This window comes from Polypterus senegalus, chromosome 6 (assembly GCF_016835505.1).
Source record: "Polypterus senegalus isolate Bchr_013 chromosome 6, ASM1683550v1, whole genome shotgun sequence".
NCBI lineage: Eukaryota > Metazoa > Chordata > Cladistia > Polypteriformes > Polypteridae > Polypterus > Polypterus senegalus.
In genome coordinates this window covers 126,611,796-126,628,673 of record NC_053159.1, presented here as the reverse complement: position 1 = coordinate 126,628,673, position 16,878 = coordinate 126,611,796, and the positions used below count along the sequence as shown (strand labels likewise).

The 16,878-nt window shown below is 36.4% G+C and overlaps 1 protein-coding gene across 2 annotated transcripts in view; it reads right to left on the bottom strand.

Annotated features, from left to right (window-relative positions):
* The window catches only part of tpst1 (tyrosylprotein sulfotransferase 1), a 158,837-nt gene that overhangs the window by 52,967 nt on the left and 88,992 nt on the right, over positions 1-16,878 (bottom strand). For both annotated transcript variants that reach the window (XM_039757093.1, XM_039757094.1), the window contains exon 3: positions 6,736-6,934. In XM_039757093.1, the coding sequence (XP_039613027.1) occupies positions 6,736-6,934 (199 nt within the window). The remainder of the gene's footprint in view (positions 1-6,735; positions 6,935-16,878) is intronic.

Sequence of the window (16,878 nt, the reverse complement as noted above, 5' to 3'; positions counted from 1 at the left end):
ACAAAGAGCAAAAAAAATAAGCTACCTTATAATCTGAATCCCTATGTACACATGGCATCCAAAGTTAAAAGCTTATAAGAAGAGGCAAAGTGATTGTTTGTGTGTAAATAAGTTGGGGTGGTGCTATGAAAGGATGCCAGGATTTCAGCGCAGCAAAGTTTAAAAAAGCAAATCAGAGAAATCTGTTTTCTAAGAGAAACACTTGTGTTTTTTTGTGGTTGAGGCTAATCAGCACCTACAGTATGTTTCTTATGCTGCTCTAATGTTCCCGACAGGAATCTCTTTTTGTGCTGTGTATTTCTGCAGGCAAACTTTAAACAGATAAACAGAAAATAGATAAAAAGATCTCTGGCTTCCTCACCCAAATAGAGATTCATAGTAATTAACATTTTTAAGTGTTTAGCCTTGTTAAGTTAACTGAGCATTTTATTAAGGTATGATGGCAGTGGTACCTGCCTGGACACATAGCATGCATTTATACAATCTATGTATCCAAAAGTTATACATCAGCCTGTTCTTCAGCAATCAAAGCATGCCTAGTAAACATCATCTCTAAGCAGTCTGCTGCAATCAGAGTAGACAGCTCTCAAGGCAGCACAAGCATTAGCAGACATAAATGCATGTTTTTTACTGACTTCACTGCACAAGGCAGTGAGGGCAAAAAATTGATTATTTTGTCTTAGTAAATCCAGATCCCTGTGGGAGTACTGCTTTTTTCAGAGGGAGTTGGTCAATGACAGGCTGAATGACCACCCCACATCCCAAGATAATGCCATTTCAAGATGCCCACCCAGCAAGACAATTGAAACACAAGCTAAGTAACTCATCTCTGCATATCCAGGGAAGACAGTAAGTTACTTATTGCATTCGACTATTTCGCTTCTAAAATGGAATTGTAACCTCATGTTTTTGTACTTTTATGTTTTGTTTTCTTTATTTATTTTTAATTAATTAGTGTGATATGCACAAGTCCTTAATGGTTTACTATAATGTAAATTAATTATGCATTAAACTGCACAAAGTAAAAAAAAAAAGGATGAAAGTTTACTAAGTTACTCCATTGTGGAAGATAACAATATACACAATGTTAACACAACCCAAGTTGAACTGTTCACCTTAAAACAAGAAGACTCTTTGGTATGTGTGGCACTGTTCATTTTTTAGACAGTATGGCTTTTTTTCTCCAGTAAACTTGCCTAAACAACACAGCTGGTGTTCTGGTCTGCTGCAAGATTACAGAAGTCCCTTCTGTCAAAATAAAACAAACCCAATTTTAAAATTATATGCCAGAAGAGGCTTAAAAATAAGTATGGAGAGCAGCCTATCAATGGAGAACCGATTACTGACTTGAAATGTTGAGGAAAGCAATATCTTTGTGAATGCCCCATCCCCCATCTTGAAATGTGGGAAGGGGCTGAAGCTATTTATCAATTTAATGCAAAGCAGGCCAATAGTAAAGAGCAGCTGTTTGTGTTAAAGATCATAACTTTAATGCCTTGCCAGTCTAAACAGTGTAAGCTGAACAACTGATTATGTCCCTTCACACATTATTGCATCATTGCTCCCATTTTGTGAAAAATTTTTAAGAAACAGAAGTAAATAAAAGTCATTTTAAGCTAACAGCTGGCATGCACCCACTAAATCATATAGTCTGGGTATGCCCTACATTTTGGGAAAGAAATTTTATCTCATTTGCTGGAGACTTTCTTGCTCATCATACTATCTTACTCAGTTAGAAGAATTCTAACCCACATCCTATAATTTAGTGCGAAAAAGATGTATTATTTTACTTAAAATGAGAAACACACCTAATTTTCACTACCAGCAACAGTCCAAAGCTTTTTTATAATTGGACAAAAACTTAACATTACCCTCTAAAATAAACAAGGTGGGGCCATTGTTAAGCTTTTTGATGCGGTATTGAGACTTATATGAAACATAAATACACAAGAAGTATTACTGATTATAATCTTGATTGATTTAGGACAAATTTAATTTAAAAAATTTTAAAAATGAAATGAGATTTGATAATGATAAAAACACTGCTATTAATCAGTTAAGATAGGTTATAGCTATAGGCTATAGGTTTGATAGTTATGCTGATAATGTTATTATTTAATGTCAACTACTTTTTTGTAAGCGTTAATAATATTAATAACCTCAGTCTCCACTGCACACTTGGGAGGTTCAAATTTAAAACCACAAGATCTTCTTACAGACTAAAAGGCCAACAGAGTTCCTAATCATTTAACAATTAAGGCAGTATAGAAGCATCATTGTCAGTGTATTGAATATATTATCATATTTGTATTACTTTATTCAGTGTCCCATGTTCCTGTTTACATATACATTTTGGCTAGCTTTTTCCTGATAAGATGTTTTGTTAGGGAGTTACAATTCATTTAAATGCAATTCAGCTTCTTCACTAAATACAGGCTCAGAGCATTGTAAATATTTGTTCATTCCTCCTTACAAAATTGCTTCAGTCTCTTGATATTTCTGGAATTCCTTGTGTTAACAGCTTTCCTCAGGTCATGCCACAGCATCTAATTTGAGATAAGGTCTAGACTCTAAATTGGCAATTTCAGAACATGAATTTTCTTATGTTTAAGCCATTGTCTTGTAGGTTTATTCCTTTGTTTTGGTTCACTGTCTCATGGCATGACACAACTTCTATTAAATTTGGGGAGATGAACCTCATCCCTGACATTTTCCTGTAAAATGTCTTGATCAATTTTTAATTCATTGTTCCCTCTATGATAATGCATTGTCTGATGCCTGAGGTAGCAAAGCAGCCATAACCCATGACGCAGAGTACATTGAAGATGTAATGATTGTCTTGGATGTGTGTGTCACTGGCACTTTGCCCCTTTCCCCATTCCTATTCAGGGTGGAATGGCTGAATGTGTAAGGCCGGCCAGTGTTAAATGGGGAGGGGAGCACATGGCTCGGAGGACCAAACAAACTCTATGGGGAGGAGCCAACCTTATGTAAATGTGTGGTGAGAAAAGGGTGAAGAAGGAGAAGACAGCACAGAGCCAAAGAAGAAGGAGACGCCACCAAAACGACAAGAGGGAAATCTATTCAACTTGTGGAAAAAAGTCAGGTGAACTCGGGCTCATTTCTGTCAGAATAATTTTCCTTTTTTTATGAACGAGGTGAAGACATTCAGGAGAGGACCTGATGTGCCAGCATCAGGGACTGACTAAAAGTACGTTTCCAAGAACAGGAGGTACAGCTTGGCACATCCTTTGCCAGCACAGACTCTAAATAATCATATTTAACAGTGAATATTTAAAGGACACTGTTTTTCAATAATTTGTTTTTAGCATTTGGTGTATTAGGGGTATATGTTGTTAATTGTTTAGTTTTGTGATTCAGGTGGGGGGGGTTGGAAGAGCTGCAGCACGGTATTATGTATACAGGGGTTTGTCTGTTGTATCCTCATTTTACAGACAACAACAATTCTTTTATAACTCCATTTTACATTCACTGGTGTGTTTCTGTACTTGTGGTGGTGTATTAGGGAATTAGTGTTGGTAGCTCACACCCCAGATCTTTTTTTTTCACTTTCTCTTTGCTGCTGCTCCAGGACGGCAGCGCATATTATAATTGTGCCAGCTCAGGGAGCAGTACAAAGAGTGACATTTGTATTGAATCAAAGAAACTGTTAACTTCAGGCTCCCCTTCTTTACACACTGATGTACGAAAGACGTTCAATTAAAGTTTCAGAATTTAAAAAATTTTCAAATCACTTTTCTACATAATCACTTTCGTTTGTAATGCAATTTTCCCAAGCTCGTACGAACATTTTAATGCCTAATTACTACTCCTCCCTCCTTCACCATTTCCAACGAAAATATAAAAGTGCGGAAACATTTTGAATGTCCCTCGTATATAAAGATGCATGTATGTAAAGGACCTTAGTATCCCTAACATTATGTTATTGTGTGGTTCTCTAACTACACTGTTAAAACTCTAAAACTGTTTCCAGGACATGATCCAACCTGTGAACGCTGCAAATTAGCTCCAGCCTCACTAGGTCACATGTTCTGGGCCTGCACCAAATTAACATTATTCTGGACAAAAATTTTTAATTACCTCTCAGACAGTCTTGGACTCACAATCCCTCCTAACCCATTAACAGCTGTGTTTGGGGTTCTTCCAGAGGGTCTTAAAGTGGAGAAAGACAAACAAATTGTGATTGCATTCACTACACTTTTGGCACGCAGACTTATTCTGATAAACTGGAAGAACCCAAACTCTCCTCTTTTAAGTCAGTGGGAAACTGATGTGTTATATTATTTAAAATTGGAAAAAATCAAATACTCAGTTAGAGGATCTGTGCAGACTTTTTTCAAAACATGGCAGGATCTAATCAGTAATATTTTGAAATAAGTTTATAAAGCACAGAGAATTTGTTGATTTAGGTATTTTTTAAAAGCCTTAAATTTTACACCGTTTGGCTTGCTCTCTCTCTCAAGGGTGGGGATCGATCTGTTCTTAGCATAATTCTTTTTTTTCTTTTTTTTTTGTAAAATGTGATTGCTATGTATTGATTGTAATAAAATTAATAAAAAAAAAAAAAACTCTAAAACTGAATTCGGAACTTACTTTTCATGTATTTGTTGTGCTAAGATCTTATTGGCCTTTTATCTATGTTTTTAATATTATTGAAGACATGACTTATTAACAAAGCTGCTTTATTTCTTTTATAGCCAAACGACTGAATTCTGATTGTTGTAAAAAAATTTTGTAAAGCATCATGTAGAAATCTGGTATATACTGTACCTGATCAAAACAAAATTTAAATGATTAGCTGATTCCTTTCTAGTCTACAGATTTTTTATTTCAAATATGTAAGTAGATTTATTCCCTTAGAAAATCTTTGAGTGTTTACCAAGTATTCGTGCCCCTGGAGATTTATTTGTCTAGATAGATAGATAGATAGATAGATAGATAGATAGATAGATAGATAGATAGATAGATAGATAGATAGATAGATAGATAGATAGATAGATAGATAGATACAGTAATTGATTTAGTTTAATTAACTTTTGTTTACTTTTTGATAGTGTAATTGTGTTTTAAAATTGGGTCTTTTTCTGAGCAACCATATAAAGTCTGTGAGTGATGCTCTTAAAATGTAAGAGCAATTGCTCACAAGCTCAGCTTAGAAGCAACATTGGAGCCTTTACCATAATACATAAACTTCTGTATTTGGTGTATACACACTAATCAAAGAACAATTAGATTCATACAAATTCCTCTCCAACATAATACAACACCATTTAGGGTGTGATGATGTGTCAGTGGCTAAAAATTTCTTTGTGAATCAGAATTTGCATTCCTATGATCTTCTTGCCATAGTTGAACTGAAAATTTGAAATACTCAGTCAGTCTCTTTTCAGCCGAGACTGACCTTTACTATTTCAATGGGTCTCCTGCCAACCTCTAATGTCGTAACTAACAATATTAAGTGATTCATATTAATTATACTATATTTTATGATGAGGGCAATTTTTCAGAATAAAGAGAAAAACATATTATTTTAAATTATGACTTTTATCACCAATAACACATTTGTCTTTGCCAGACCTTGCCGCCAGAAAATGCTGAGAAAAAACTCTGAAGATAAAATGAAAGAAAAATGTGTTGTGTTGTCTCCCTCAATCTGTTCCCTCTTAGCGACCTCTAATTCCTACCCCTAAGATCAAATATGAAAAGTTCAAAAAGCATGGCATGCGCCAAAACAACTGAATCTTCAACCATAGTAAACTAACAAGTTAGTGAGATATAAATAATTACCACAAAAGGAAAGAAAAAAAGTACTATACTACTGCATATCTTATTAACTAATTTAACTAAAATAAAGAACAATCAAAACACTTTTAAAATGATGTCATCCCTAAATGTTCTAAAATAAAAAAAAAAACCAACAGGGTAAGAGAAGCCAGTAAAGTAAGAAAAAAGTATGAATAGGCAGTGTTAAGCAATGGTGTTAAGCATGTGAGTGATGGAGCAGTACACAGAAAAAAATCATTTTTAAGTGCAGTTAATACTTGTTTAACTGCTTAAGAGTTTACTCGTGTAGGAATCTGATGATAATAAGAATCTAACATGTAGTGATCACCGCAAGCACATTCTTGAAATAATTGTAACACACAAGACACAGATTAGCTGGCAAGCTTGAAGGGTAAAATGCAAAAGTCCTAGGTGTGGTTAATATAGCTGGGCGGGGGATGGGTTGTGATTTTTGAGGAAGAAAAGGAAACAAGAAAAACTTTAAAGAACAGAACAAATAAAAAATATGAAGTGCTATGTGTTGCTTTCATGGCTACCTAATTATTTACTGCTTTTATCCCCAAATCTGTTTTCAGGGTGTAATTCACAATGAAGTAATCTTCTACTATTTGTTTGTGGAATAATGTGTTTTAGTATTAAACATCAGTACAGTTTGTCTGCACAAATAAAACACTGTAAAACATTTTTCTGATTTAACATATGCTGTATACTTGCATTTACCTGGTTCACATAAATTTACTGACAAATTACTAATATTTTGCTGTCATTGCTGAATATACCAATCCAATTTTGCTGCTTCATTCTTAGTGTACTCTGAGCATTTTTCATGTGAAACCATTTTAGGGAGAACATAACAAATAATTTAACATTTAAAAAATGTTTTTCTCAACAGCTTATTTCAAAAATAATACAAAAAAACGTTATGCTTACCCTTCTTGTATTGTCCAGAACCTTTGGGTCAGGCCTTCCATAGTTAGGAGTGTTGGAGTAAGGATCATATCCTAATTTTGCTAGCATTGGAGCTATTACTGGCATGTCCCGCAGTACATCTTGAGGGATCTTACCCACCCACTTGGACAAAGCTTCAACATTGACAGGTTTGATGACTTGATCTGTTGACCTCTCCACCCTGCAAAAGAATACAAGAAAGAAAAAGATACAGGAAATGAAAAAAAAAGCTTTGTTCCAAGTAATGAGTTACAGATGTAAACAGGAGTGTTTGCATTGAGCTTTACCCAATATATACATGAAATAACTAGTGCAAATAAAACTCATGCTGCAGCTGTGGGACAATATAATTGGTTTGGATGAAAAGGTTTCTCATTGTAAATCAATAACATAATGCCTCTAAAAGCCTCAAGAGCTGCTCATACCTGCTTTTGCAGCAACTGCATTCATAAGACTCTAAATGCTAGTAAGAATGGTCTGAAAATGATACATTCATGTCTTCCCACTTAAGAATACTTCTTTTAACTTGAAATTATCATACCAGATGTCCTCCATGACAGTGATTTTTTTCATTATATACATTTATATTACATACTTTTCAAGTATGGTATCATAATACACAATGAATGTGATTTAGGTGTACATTTCTTTCTTTCTAACCTTTTGAACTTGAGCTACATATAAACTTATCTAAATGATGCTAAGCCTATGGATGCCTGACAAAAAATATAAATGTATTGATTTCAGGCATGGGATATACGGGCAAATTGGTATTTTGGCAAAAAGTATCTTCTAATTATGCATTACATTATCACCATCGTCATTATCCTCAGGTTAATAGACATTTTATTGTCTTATCCCCAAATCTTTTTCCTTTACTCACCATGGCATGGGCATCTTTTGGGTTGAGATCCAATATTTTCATATTATCTTGTGCAAGCTCCAACCACATCCTTTGGGGACTCATCCCTCCACCTCCATCTTGGGACAATGCTTCTCCCAGTTAATATCTGCCTTTCACTCCACATTATGAAACCACCTTTGTCTGTTTCTCCTCTGCACAATACCCACTTATTTCTCTTAACTCATCATTCATCATCCTTTCACTCACATCATCTTCCTGACATCCCACACACCCAACTAATCATTCAAATCTCTGTTCTTTCCAGCTTTGTTTCATGTTCCACTTTCTTCTGACACATCTCACTCCCATACAGAATATCACTACTCATACAACTTTCATAAACTTTACCCGTCAATGCCTATGTGACATCTTTAGAAATATTTCCCAGAATTTCTTCCACACACCTCTCATCCTTGCTAACACCACTGTATCCACATTTGTACCTGCACTCAAAATGTCACATAAGTGGCAGAGCTTCTTTACTTTCACTGAAACAACTCTACTAATAATATCTAAATATACACTACCTACATCAGCATTCTACACACCTCTACAAACAAGGGTCACACCTGCCATCTGCATACTGCCCTTCATACCACTAATCTTTTCTGCACCTGCTTCAGAAGACCTATTCATTGGAGTGAGTTGTTTCCAATACCTCTACTGCACATGCCTTTTGCCTATTTGCATCCATCTAACTATTACCTTGGTCATACCTGAATGTTCTTTTGAGGGCTTTCTGTTTCAAAGTACTGTAGCTTTCCATTTCAGTACAATCTTCTTCAGTTCTGCTTCACTTTGTCATCAATACTAGATAATCAGCATCATTCACCAATTCATCATTATTCTAAAAAGCAATGGACTCGGAAAAGAACCCTGATGCAGCACCCCCTCACCTTTCATCACCCTCAAGTGCCATCCTCCTGATGCAGACACACCTTCACCATTCACCACTACCATTTGCCATCCCTTCCACCATCTGTGCATCTTCATACACTGACATCACCGCAGACACTAACCATTCATCCACCCTTAAATTACTCAATGCTGACCTCACCAATTATTATTCCACCATATCAAATGTCTTCTACTGATCCACTAATGCATAATTCAGCTTCTTTACTTTCACTTGATGCTTTTTCTGCATTTGCCTGACAAAAAAGATCACATTGTTTTTCCTCAGGTATTAAACCATACTGCATTTCTTTTTCACTATCTCTGATTTTTTCTGTATTACTCTATCAACCACCTTCATTACCTGCTCTAAAATCTTGATCACTCAATAGAGCCCACACTTCAAAGGATCACCTTTTCTCTTGTATATTGGAATGAGCTTACTTCATTCTTCACCAGTCTTCAGTAATCGTCCCTTTACATGCAATCATGATGCACAAGTCTGTCACCCTGCTGTCTTCTACATTTTCAGCATCACTCCAATTTGGCCCTCTACTTAACCTATCTTTTTTAGATCTTTAGAGATAGTCTGTTTCAAAAAATTACAGTTCAGTCTTTCTATTTTCTTACAATGAACATCACTACCCCATTTGTTCTCCTTCTTTCAGCAGCTTCTCCATCTAATTCTTCCAAATGACCTTTATCCATAGTATCAATCAAAATTTTTCTTTCAGCATTTGTCAAACAATTCACACCTACTACACTTTGTTTTCTTGTCTGCTTTGCGATCTTGAAAACATTTCTTTCTCCTTGTTCATTCTGCAACTGCTTGTGCCCTCCTAACTGCTCTTCTAGCATTTCGCTTTGCTTTCTTATAGATTATAGATAGACCTGTCACTTTCTGCCAATCTTCTGTCACTCCTAAGACACTCTCCTCTTTTCCTGATTCCTCTCCACCTCAATATTTCACCACTATGTTTACTTGTGTTTTGGCGATGCCTTTGTCCAACTGAAAACTTGTTCTATTGTTTTCAACCAGGCATTCTTGATCATTTACTTCCTTCACACCTGATACTTCATTTATTCTTGCTAGCAATGTTTCAGCAATTACTTTTCACAATCTTTGCCTTCAACTTCCAGACCTTCAGTCTCAGTAGAAACCTCCTGTTACTTTTGTGCAAGCCTGTAGCTAAAAGATCACCTACAACCAATTCATGTTGCAATGCTGAACTTTCTCCTGGAATCACGTCATATTTTTTACCATGTCCTGATCAACTTTCCTCACCAGCAAATAGTCTCTTATGCTTCTTACACAACCTGATTAATATGTTACCAGTTTACCTTTTAACCTTGTCTCATGAATGCAGCATACAAATACTCTCTGTTATGGTTATATTCTGTTTTCATTTGGTTTTGCACTCCTCCTTTTTTCTTTTTAGGTGTTATTGTTATGGAGAATACATTCATGTAATTTATACAGCATTTTAGAGCTTTGATGAAAGATTTCCAATTACCTGGTTTTAACCTTACACTCTCTCAAAAGTTTCATTCCAATATGCTGATCTACTATTACTTCTGGCTGCGCTTCACTGAATCTGTCTCTGTTTCAGAACACTCTCCTTCAGTTTAGCACTTGTACTATTTTGCACAATGTTCCCATCTCACTACTAATATTCCAAGTCACAATTGTTATACTCTCTCTCCTTCACTCATCCTACTCACTACGCATCCTTTATCTGCCTGCCACCAAAACTGACCAACATACAGTGTCTCAGGTCTAGAACTACCATAAATCAGGATCCTCAATATTAGGGACACCCATTAGATATTATGGGTAGTATCCCAATCATTGTTTGTAACTGATTTAGTTTAATCTCATCATCAAGGGAGTAACAGAGGATAAGCTTTTTAGCACGCTTCCTGATACCAGTTTCCTTTAGCCATCCTATGTAGCACACAAGATAAACAGTGACCTTATTTTTAACTACAAGTGACAGAAGTAAATACATTACAGTAATAGCTGTTAATTTTAGAAGCTCTCCGTAAAGAGAGTAAACACAAAGTAAACCTAATTGAAAATGGAGTATTAAAGGGGTTTAGAGCAAAGTAATCAAAATAAATCAAACTGCAATGATGTTTTAGTTTTCCAATTTCACCCTTTTGATGAATTTATTTTAGGTAGGTAAGGAAATCATAAATTAAAAAAAGGTTTTAGTAGAAACTTACAAATACACCAGTGCAACATACACATATCTGTACATCACAGTTTTCTTATTTACTGCCCTCTTCATGTGATCACTAAGCACCAAACATTAAGAACATTTGAAACAAAATGAAAATAACAATATACTGAGTAGAACTTCTAAAAATACTGTTTTTTAAAGTGTGTAGCACATACCCTCCAAGGTATGCTAAAACCTAACCTACCAAAATTCAATCTGTATTTTTCATTCCACGATACTTTATTTATCAGTACCAATAAAACTATTTGCATTTCTCACCATTTTCATTAGCTGAAAAGACTTTCCACAAGACTGATAAGTAAGCTACATTGCCTGAAACCATTGGTATCCTTTCCTCGCCACAGTAGAAAATGTTTAAAATATAGATAACGAAGTTTAAACAGGTCTCATTGTATCAGGCAATTTTACAAATAAAGAAGTTTTTAGATAGAGCATTTAAAGTTAATTAAGTTTTGGACAACTTGCTTAAGGGTACCATGGGACAGTTTCAATAATGGACAGGCTACTGTTTGTATGGAGGTTGCATTCTCAGCCATGACCATCAGGTTTATACTTGATTACGTTGGTTTTCTACAATATCCCAAAGATGTGTGTATTTGGCTGACAGAATTGGACAGGAATAAATATGAATCTTAATTTGACTCAGTATCTACTACTTCCAGGAGAGGCTCTTACTCCTTATGACCATACAACATACATATGCCCAATAATGTGTTAAATTTACAATCAAATTATATTGATGGACTAAGTGCGTATATTTCACATCTTATTATAAATGAGTGTAGGCCATATTACACTATTCAACTTTTCTAGTGATCTTCAGTAGCAGACTTCCTTTACATAACAGTAGTGAGTCAGACACAGTTGTGGTGAGCTCCCATTCTCACCAGTCATGAGGGATGATGTTGCCAGTGACTCGGTCCGACCAGTCTGTGATTCATCTTGACAAAATCCATGTTTGATTTTGTATTAGGTCATAGTAGGGCTTGTGTGCATGTGAGAGCTGACAACCAATGACAACCAATGAGCACTCAGCTACATATAATGCACCTTCAAGGATCAATGAAAACAGGTGTTTTGGACCTGACAAACAGAAGAGAGGCTTGTCTTTCTGATGTAATGTGTTTTACATACCACAACAGAATGGAAAAAAAAATAAAAGGTAGAGATTGTAGGTGAATTTGTATCTGTAAAGCCTTTGCATGGGCACTGGCTCTATCAGGCTTCTTGTTGCTGGCTGTCAGCAAAAGGCACAGGATCACAATTCTTCAGAAACATCAAAATATGCTGAAAAGTCACCACCCCGTCATCTAATTTGACTTACTCTGCAATTTCTAGTTATGTAATATGACATGCTGTGGTTATAAGATCAGAAATTGTAGTCATCAAGATTGACATCCCCTTCAACCAGAAGTTGCTTACTGTGACATCAACTACATCCATCCATCCATGCATTATCCAACCTGCTATATCCTAACTACAGGGTCACGGGGGTCTGCTGGAGCCAATCTCAGCCAACACAGGGTGCAAGGCAGGAAACAAACCCCGGGCAGGACGCCAGCCCACCGCAGGGCGACATCAACTACAGGTATACAAAATAATTCTTTTAGAAGACAATGCATGAGCCCAGCTCAAACTAAAGGTCTTTCTTTATTATAGTCTTAAACTACTTCTTTTTCTTCTTCTTTCGGCTGCTCCTGTTAGGGGTTGCCACAGCGAATCATCCAAATTTGTTGTCCGCATATTGATTTGGCAAAATTTTACACTGGATGCCCTTCCTGATGTAACCCTACCCATTTATCTACTGATGGGTTCAAAATTCAATTAGACAATTGATCAACACATCTAATTTATCATTTAGCAATGACAGAATCATAACACTAGCGATAGTTCAGTGTATCTGGTTGCTCTAGTTTAAAACAGATGGATCCCTTCCTCATCTCTGATAATTTTCCATAAAATACAGAAAGATAGAACATGTGGGTGAGGTTTACAAGGAGGGATGAAGGTCCTAAATTTAATATATTTTGTGAGAGCCTAAATAGTGAGAGCTCTGACATTTACATGTCAAAAACAGACTGAAAATGATGGAAGACTGGATCTTTTCCATATTGCTTTGCCTAACATAAATGAAGGAAAGATCAGTACCTCCTGGAGTCAGCTTTTTACCAGAGAAGTGTTGCAATCACAGTCAACATATTCGGAAAGATAAAGTAAATTTAAATATTAGACAACTGGGCAACACAATTCCACAATTTTATATGGAAGACCATGTCACCCTCCACCTAGTAAGAACCAATTAAAGAACATCTGAATTATATGAAGAGAAAAGAATTTAATTAGGCAATTTTGTGATTGTCTTAGGTATGTCTGAATTGCTCTGTATATGAACAGACTCAAACACCTGTGGGTCGGTTTTCCACTAAGTTATATAAAATTAACATTGCTCATATGTTGGGCGTATCAGAAAAATATATTATCTACTGGTTTTATCTTTAAAAGATATCAGAGAATTGGAGACCAAAGTCAGTGAATTAAGAGTTTCAAGAAATAGTCCTAAAATATCCAATTCTATGCCAATTCTCCTTCAGGGAAGTTTTTTTTTTTTTTAAAGTTAGTTGTCCTTTAACCCTTAGGATAGTATACTAGCACAAAAACCGTTATGTTTTCTAATGAAACAGACTTATCCAAGTTTAACAAACAAATATCAAATGAAAACTCTGCAGAGTATGTACCACAAATTTCAGAGAGAATAATATGTTTGTTTTTTTATTATCTAGTTAGATCCAATACATAATGCATTTAGAGTGCTATTGGATTTGGATTACAAGGTCAGAATCCAGGATAGGATCCAGTATTGAATTTAATCCTTCTTTTTGGTCAAAATATAAGACCAGTGGCTACCTAACACTGTAAAAAATAGAAAGATACTTCAAACTATCAGACAGAAAAAACACTAATTCAATTTAACTTTTCTGGTGTTTGTGCTTCTAGAAATTTGCTACTGAGCTATGATTGGTCCACTGAATTCCCTTGGACAGAAAATCACTACTACTTCAGTTATGCAAAATCTGTCAATAATATCCGGTTGCATGGGTAGCATCTTTGCCATTAGCACATCTGTCCAGGTGATCCACCTTATAATAATCCACCTTTTTTCCACCTTTGCAGTGCAAATATTGTTAAAGAACCAACTTGGAAGAAGGTGACACTTGGTGGTGACAGCTTATCATAAGGCATGAATCAATCCTGGATGGAATGCCAAACTGTGCCACAGTGCATTCATGTATATACTAACAAAGAAATGAACTCTGATAAATACTTCCTAGATATGAATATATCTACTAAACAATGATGGAACAGGAACTGATAACATTTGGGTGGCATGAGTGGTCTGTTCTCAGCAAAATGGTTTATATTTGTATATTCTCATTTTTAAAACATTACAACCAAACATCCAAAAATATTTGCACATACATCATATGCATCATATGCAAGACTTATTTTTTTTCAAATTAGATGAAGTTTAAACTAAATTTCCTTCTCAATTGGGTGTCTGTGGTTTTCTCTTCTGCTGCATGAATTTTGCACCCTGGGCTTTAATCCAATGCTCAGATGCTGTCTGTGTGTTTGACAGTTCTCCCCAAATCTGTCTGTCTTTTGTCCCCGGGTACTCCAGCATTCTACATCCACATAGATGCGCATATTAGGTGAACTGGTGAAACTAAATTGAACCTAAAAAATGCAGGTATGTGAGTCCATGAGTTTTCCATGTTATGGACTGACATCCTGTCTTGAACCCATTAATTCCAATTAATTCTCTGGACACTTCCAAACCTTATTAAGAATAAATGGGTTTTGAATGTTATGCTAATACAAAGTTTACTCAAAAAAGGCACACGCAAGTTTTGCATCACTAATTGATTATGTACATCTTTAGGAGGAACATGGACTGCAAAAAACATACATAAACAAGGGAAAAATATTCAAAATACACATACTTAGTGACCTGGCCAGAAATCAACTTTAAATCTGTGGAACTATGAAGCAGATGTGCTAACCACATCACTGAAGTGTTTTTTTTTTAAACTCAAACATGCAAAGACTGTAACAAACTCTGATAACACAGTATACACAGAGATGAGTTCAATGTAGGTTTTTAGCAATCAATTTGTTGACACAGCCTGCAAGCAGTAATCAATAAATCAAATGTCACTTCTTATTAAATATGTGTTTGGCTGCAAATACTGTGAACTTCTTTGGGGGTAGTTTGTAGAAATTCTTTTGAGTTCAGAAAGCTGGTTTAAAATCACATATGTACCATATACCTATAAGTGTTTATATTTAAGATATAGAGTAAAAATACAATCAAGCATAAAGTATTGCACAGCTTTGTATAAGGGGAAAGGCAGCTTCAGAAAACTGTACAGCTCAGAAAAAATAAAGGTGTTCTGACTTATTATGCTCAAAGCAAAGATTGATGCAAATTCTGAATTTCATAGACATGAAAATAAAAGAACACAAAGAATTTTTCATTCTGGTAGAATGCAGTTTTTATAATATAATCAAGGCAACCAAGAATTGTGAATTTGTTCTTTTAGCTCATCCTAACCATACTACTGGTTTTTATCTGCAAGATTAGTAATCTATGCAAGCCTGTATTTTACGTGTCTTCCAGCGTTTCTTCTTTGTTGAAAATATCAGCTGTAGTTCTGACAATCTCAAAGCTCCAGTAAAAGATACACATTGGCATCTATGTGATGTAATTTTAGGCCTTAATATGACTCATGTATATTACTGATATCAGATATACATTTTAATCTTGTCTTACATCATGCTGCTTGCATTACGTTTTCTAGAAAGACCAAAAGTACTTAGGTCTCACTGAATACTGATCGATTTTTTGTAAATAGACAGGAGTTTCATGGACCAGTTGGACTATTGGGAGTTAATGAGGCTTAAAAATCAGTGTATTAAGCAAGGGGTGAAAAGGCTACAGCACCCACTGTTTAACCTATTTATAAATAATAAGCTATGCAGCATCAAAAATAAAAGTAACCTCAGGCGGAGAATGTAGATTAATTAGTATGACAATCCAGGCAATGTAAACAGCTAGACAATTTTGCATGAATGAACCTTTTTGGCAAAGTGATGAGTTGACTGAGGAATTGAATACAAAGCATGTGTGCATAAATTAACAAATATGTTTAAAATGTTTTTTCAATTTCATGTCACAAGTTGAATGCCCATGATCTTCAATAACTCAGGTACCACTGCAGTAAGGACTGTGTGGACTTGGCCCAGACACAGACAGGCGGACATGTTATTCAACCACCACACGTTTATTTACAGAACTATTTACACAAATATTGGTCACACAGACCCAGTCCCGTGCACAAACCCCAGCAATCACTCAGTCCTGGCCACAAATGCCTTCTTTGGGACGCCTACACACCTCCTCTGTGCTTCGTCCTGCCTCCTCCCGACTCCAGCACTAAATGAATGGAGACGCCCCCTTTTATATAGTTCCCGGATGAGCACCAGGTGTTCCCAGCATTCCTCCCTTGGCCACGCCCCAGCGTGGCGGAAGTGCCGGCTGTCCTCCCGGCAGCTCCCCAGGTGTCTCCCAAAGTCTTCCCCCCAGCACTTCCTGGTGTGGCGGAAGTGCTGGGGCAACAGGTCCCCAAGGCATTGGGGAATCTCCTGGCGGTGACCACGGGCCCCTACAAGGTAGGGCTACCATGCCCTCAACCCATGGCCCCCAGAGCAACCAGGAAGGCAGCCCCCACGTGATCCAGGGTGGGCTTTGACCCTCTTTCAGTCCCTCACGGCGTCCCGGCCGGGTCGTTGCCCCTGGCATCCCTGACAACTGTCATTCATCAATAACTGGTAATCAATAAATGATATATGGTTCACGAGACTTTGGCAAACGTTTATCAAGTAACGCAGTTGAAGTTACATTCACAAATGCCGCTTACTACTCTGCTGTGCAGAAACGCCAGTGAATGTTAACACTGTCCAGAAGCGCCATTGACCACTCTGGTCTTGGAGGCATCTGGGAGGGACAACCACACACTCGAAATG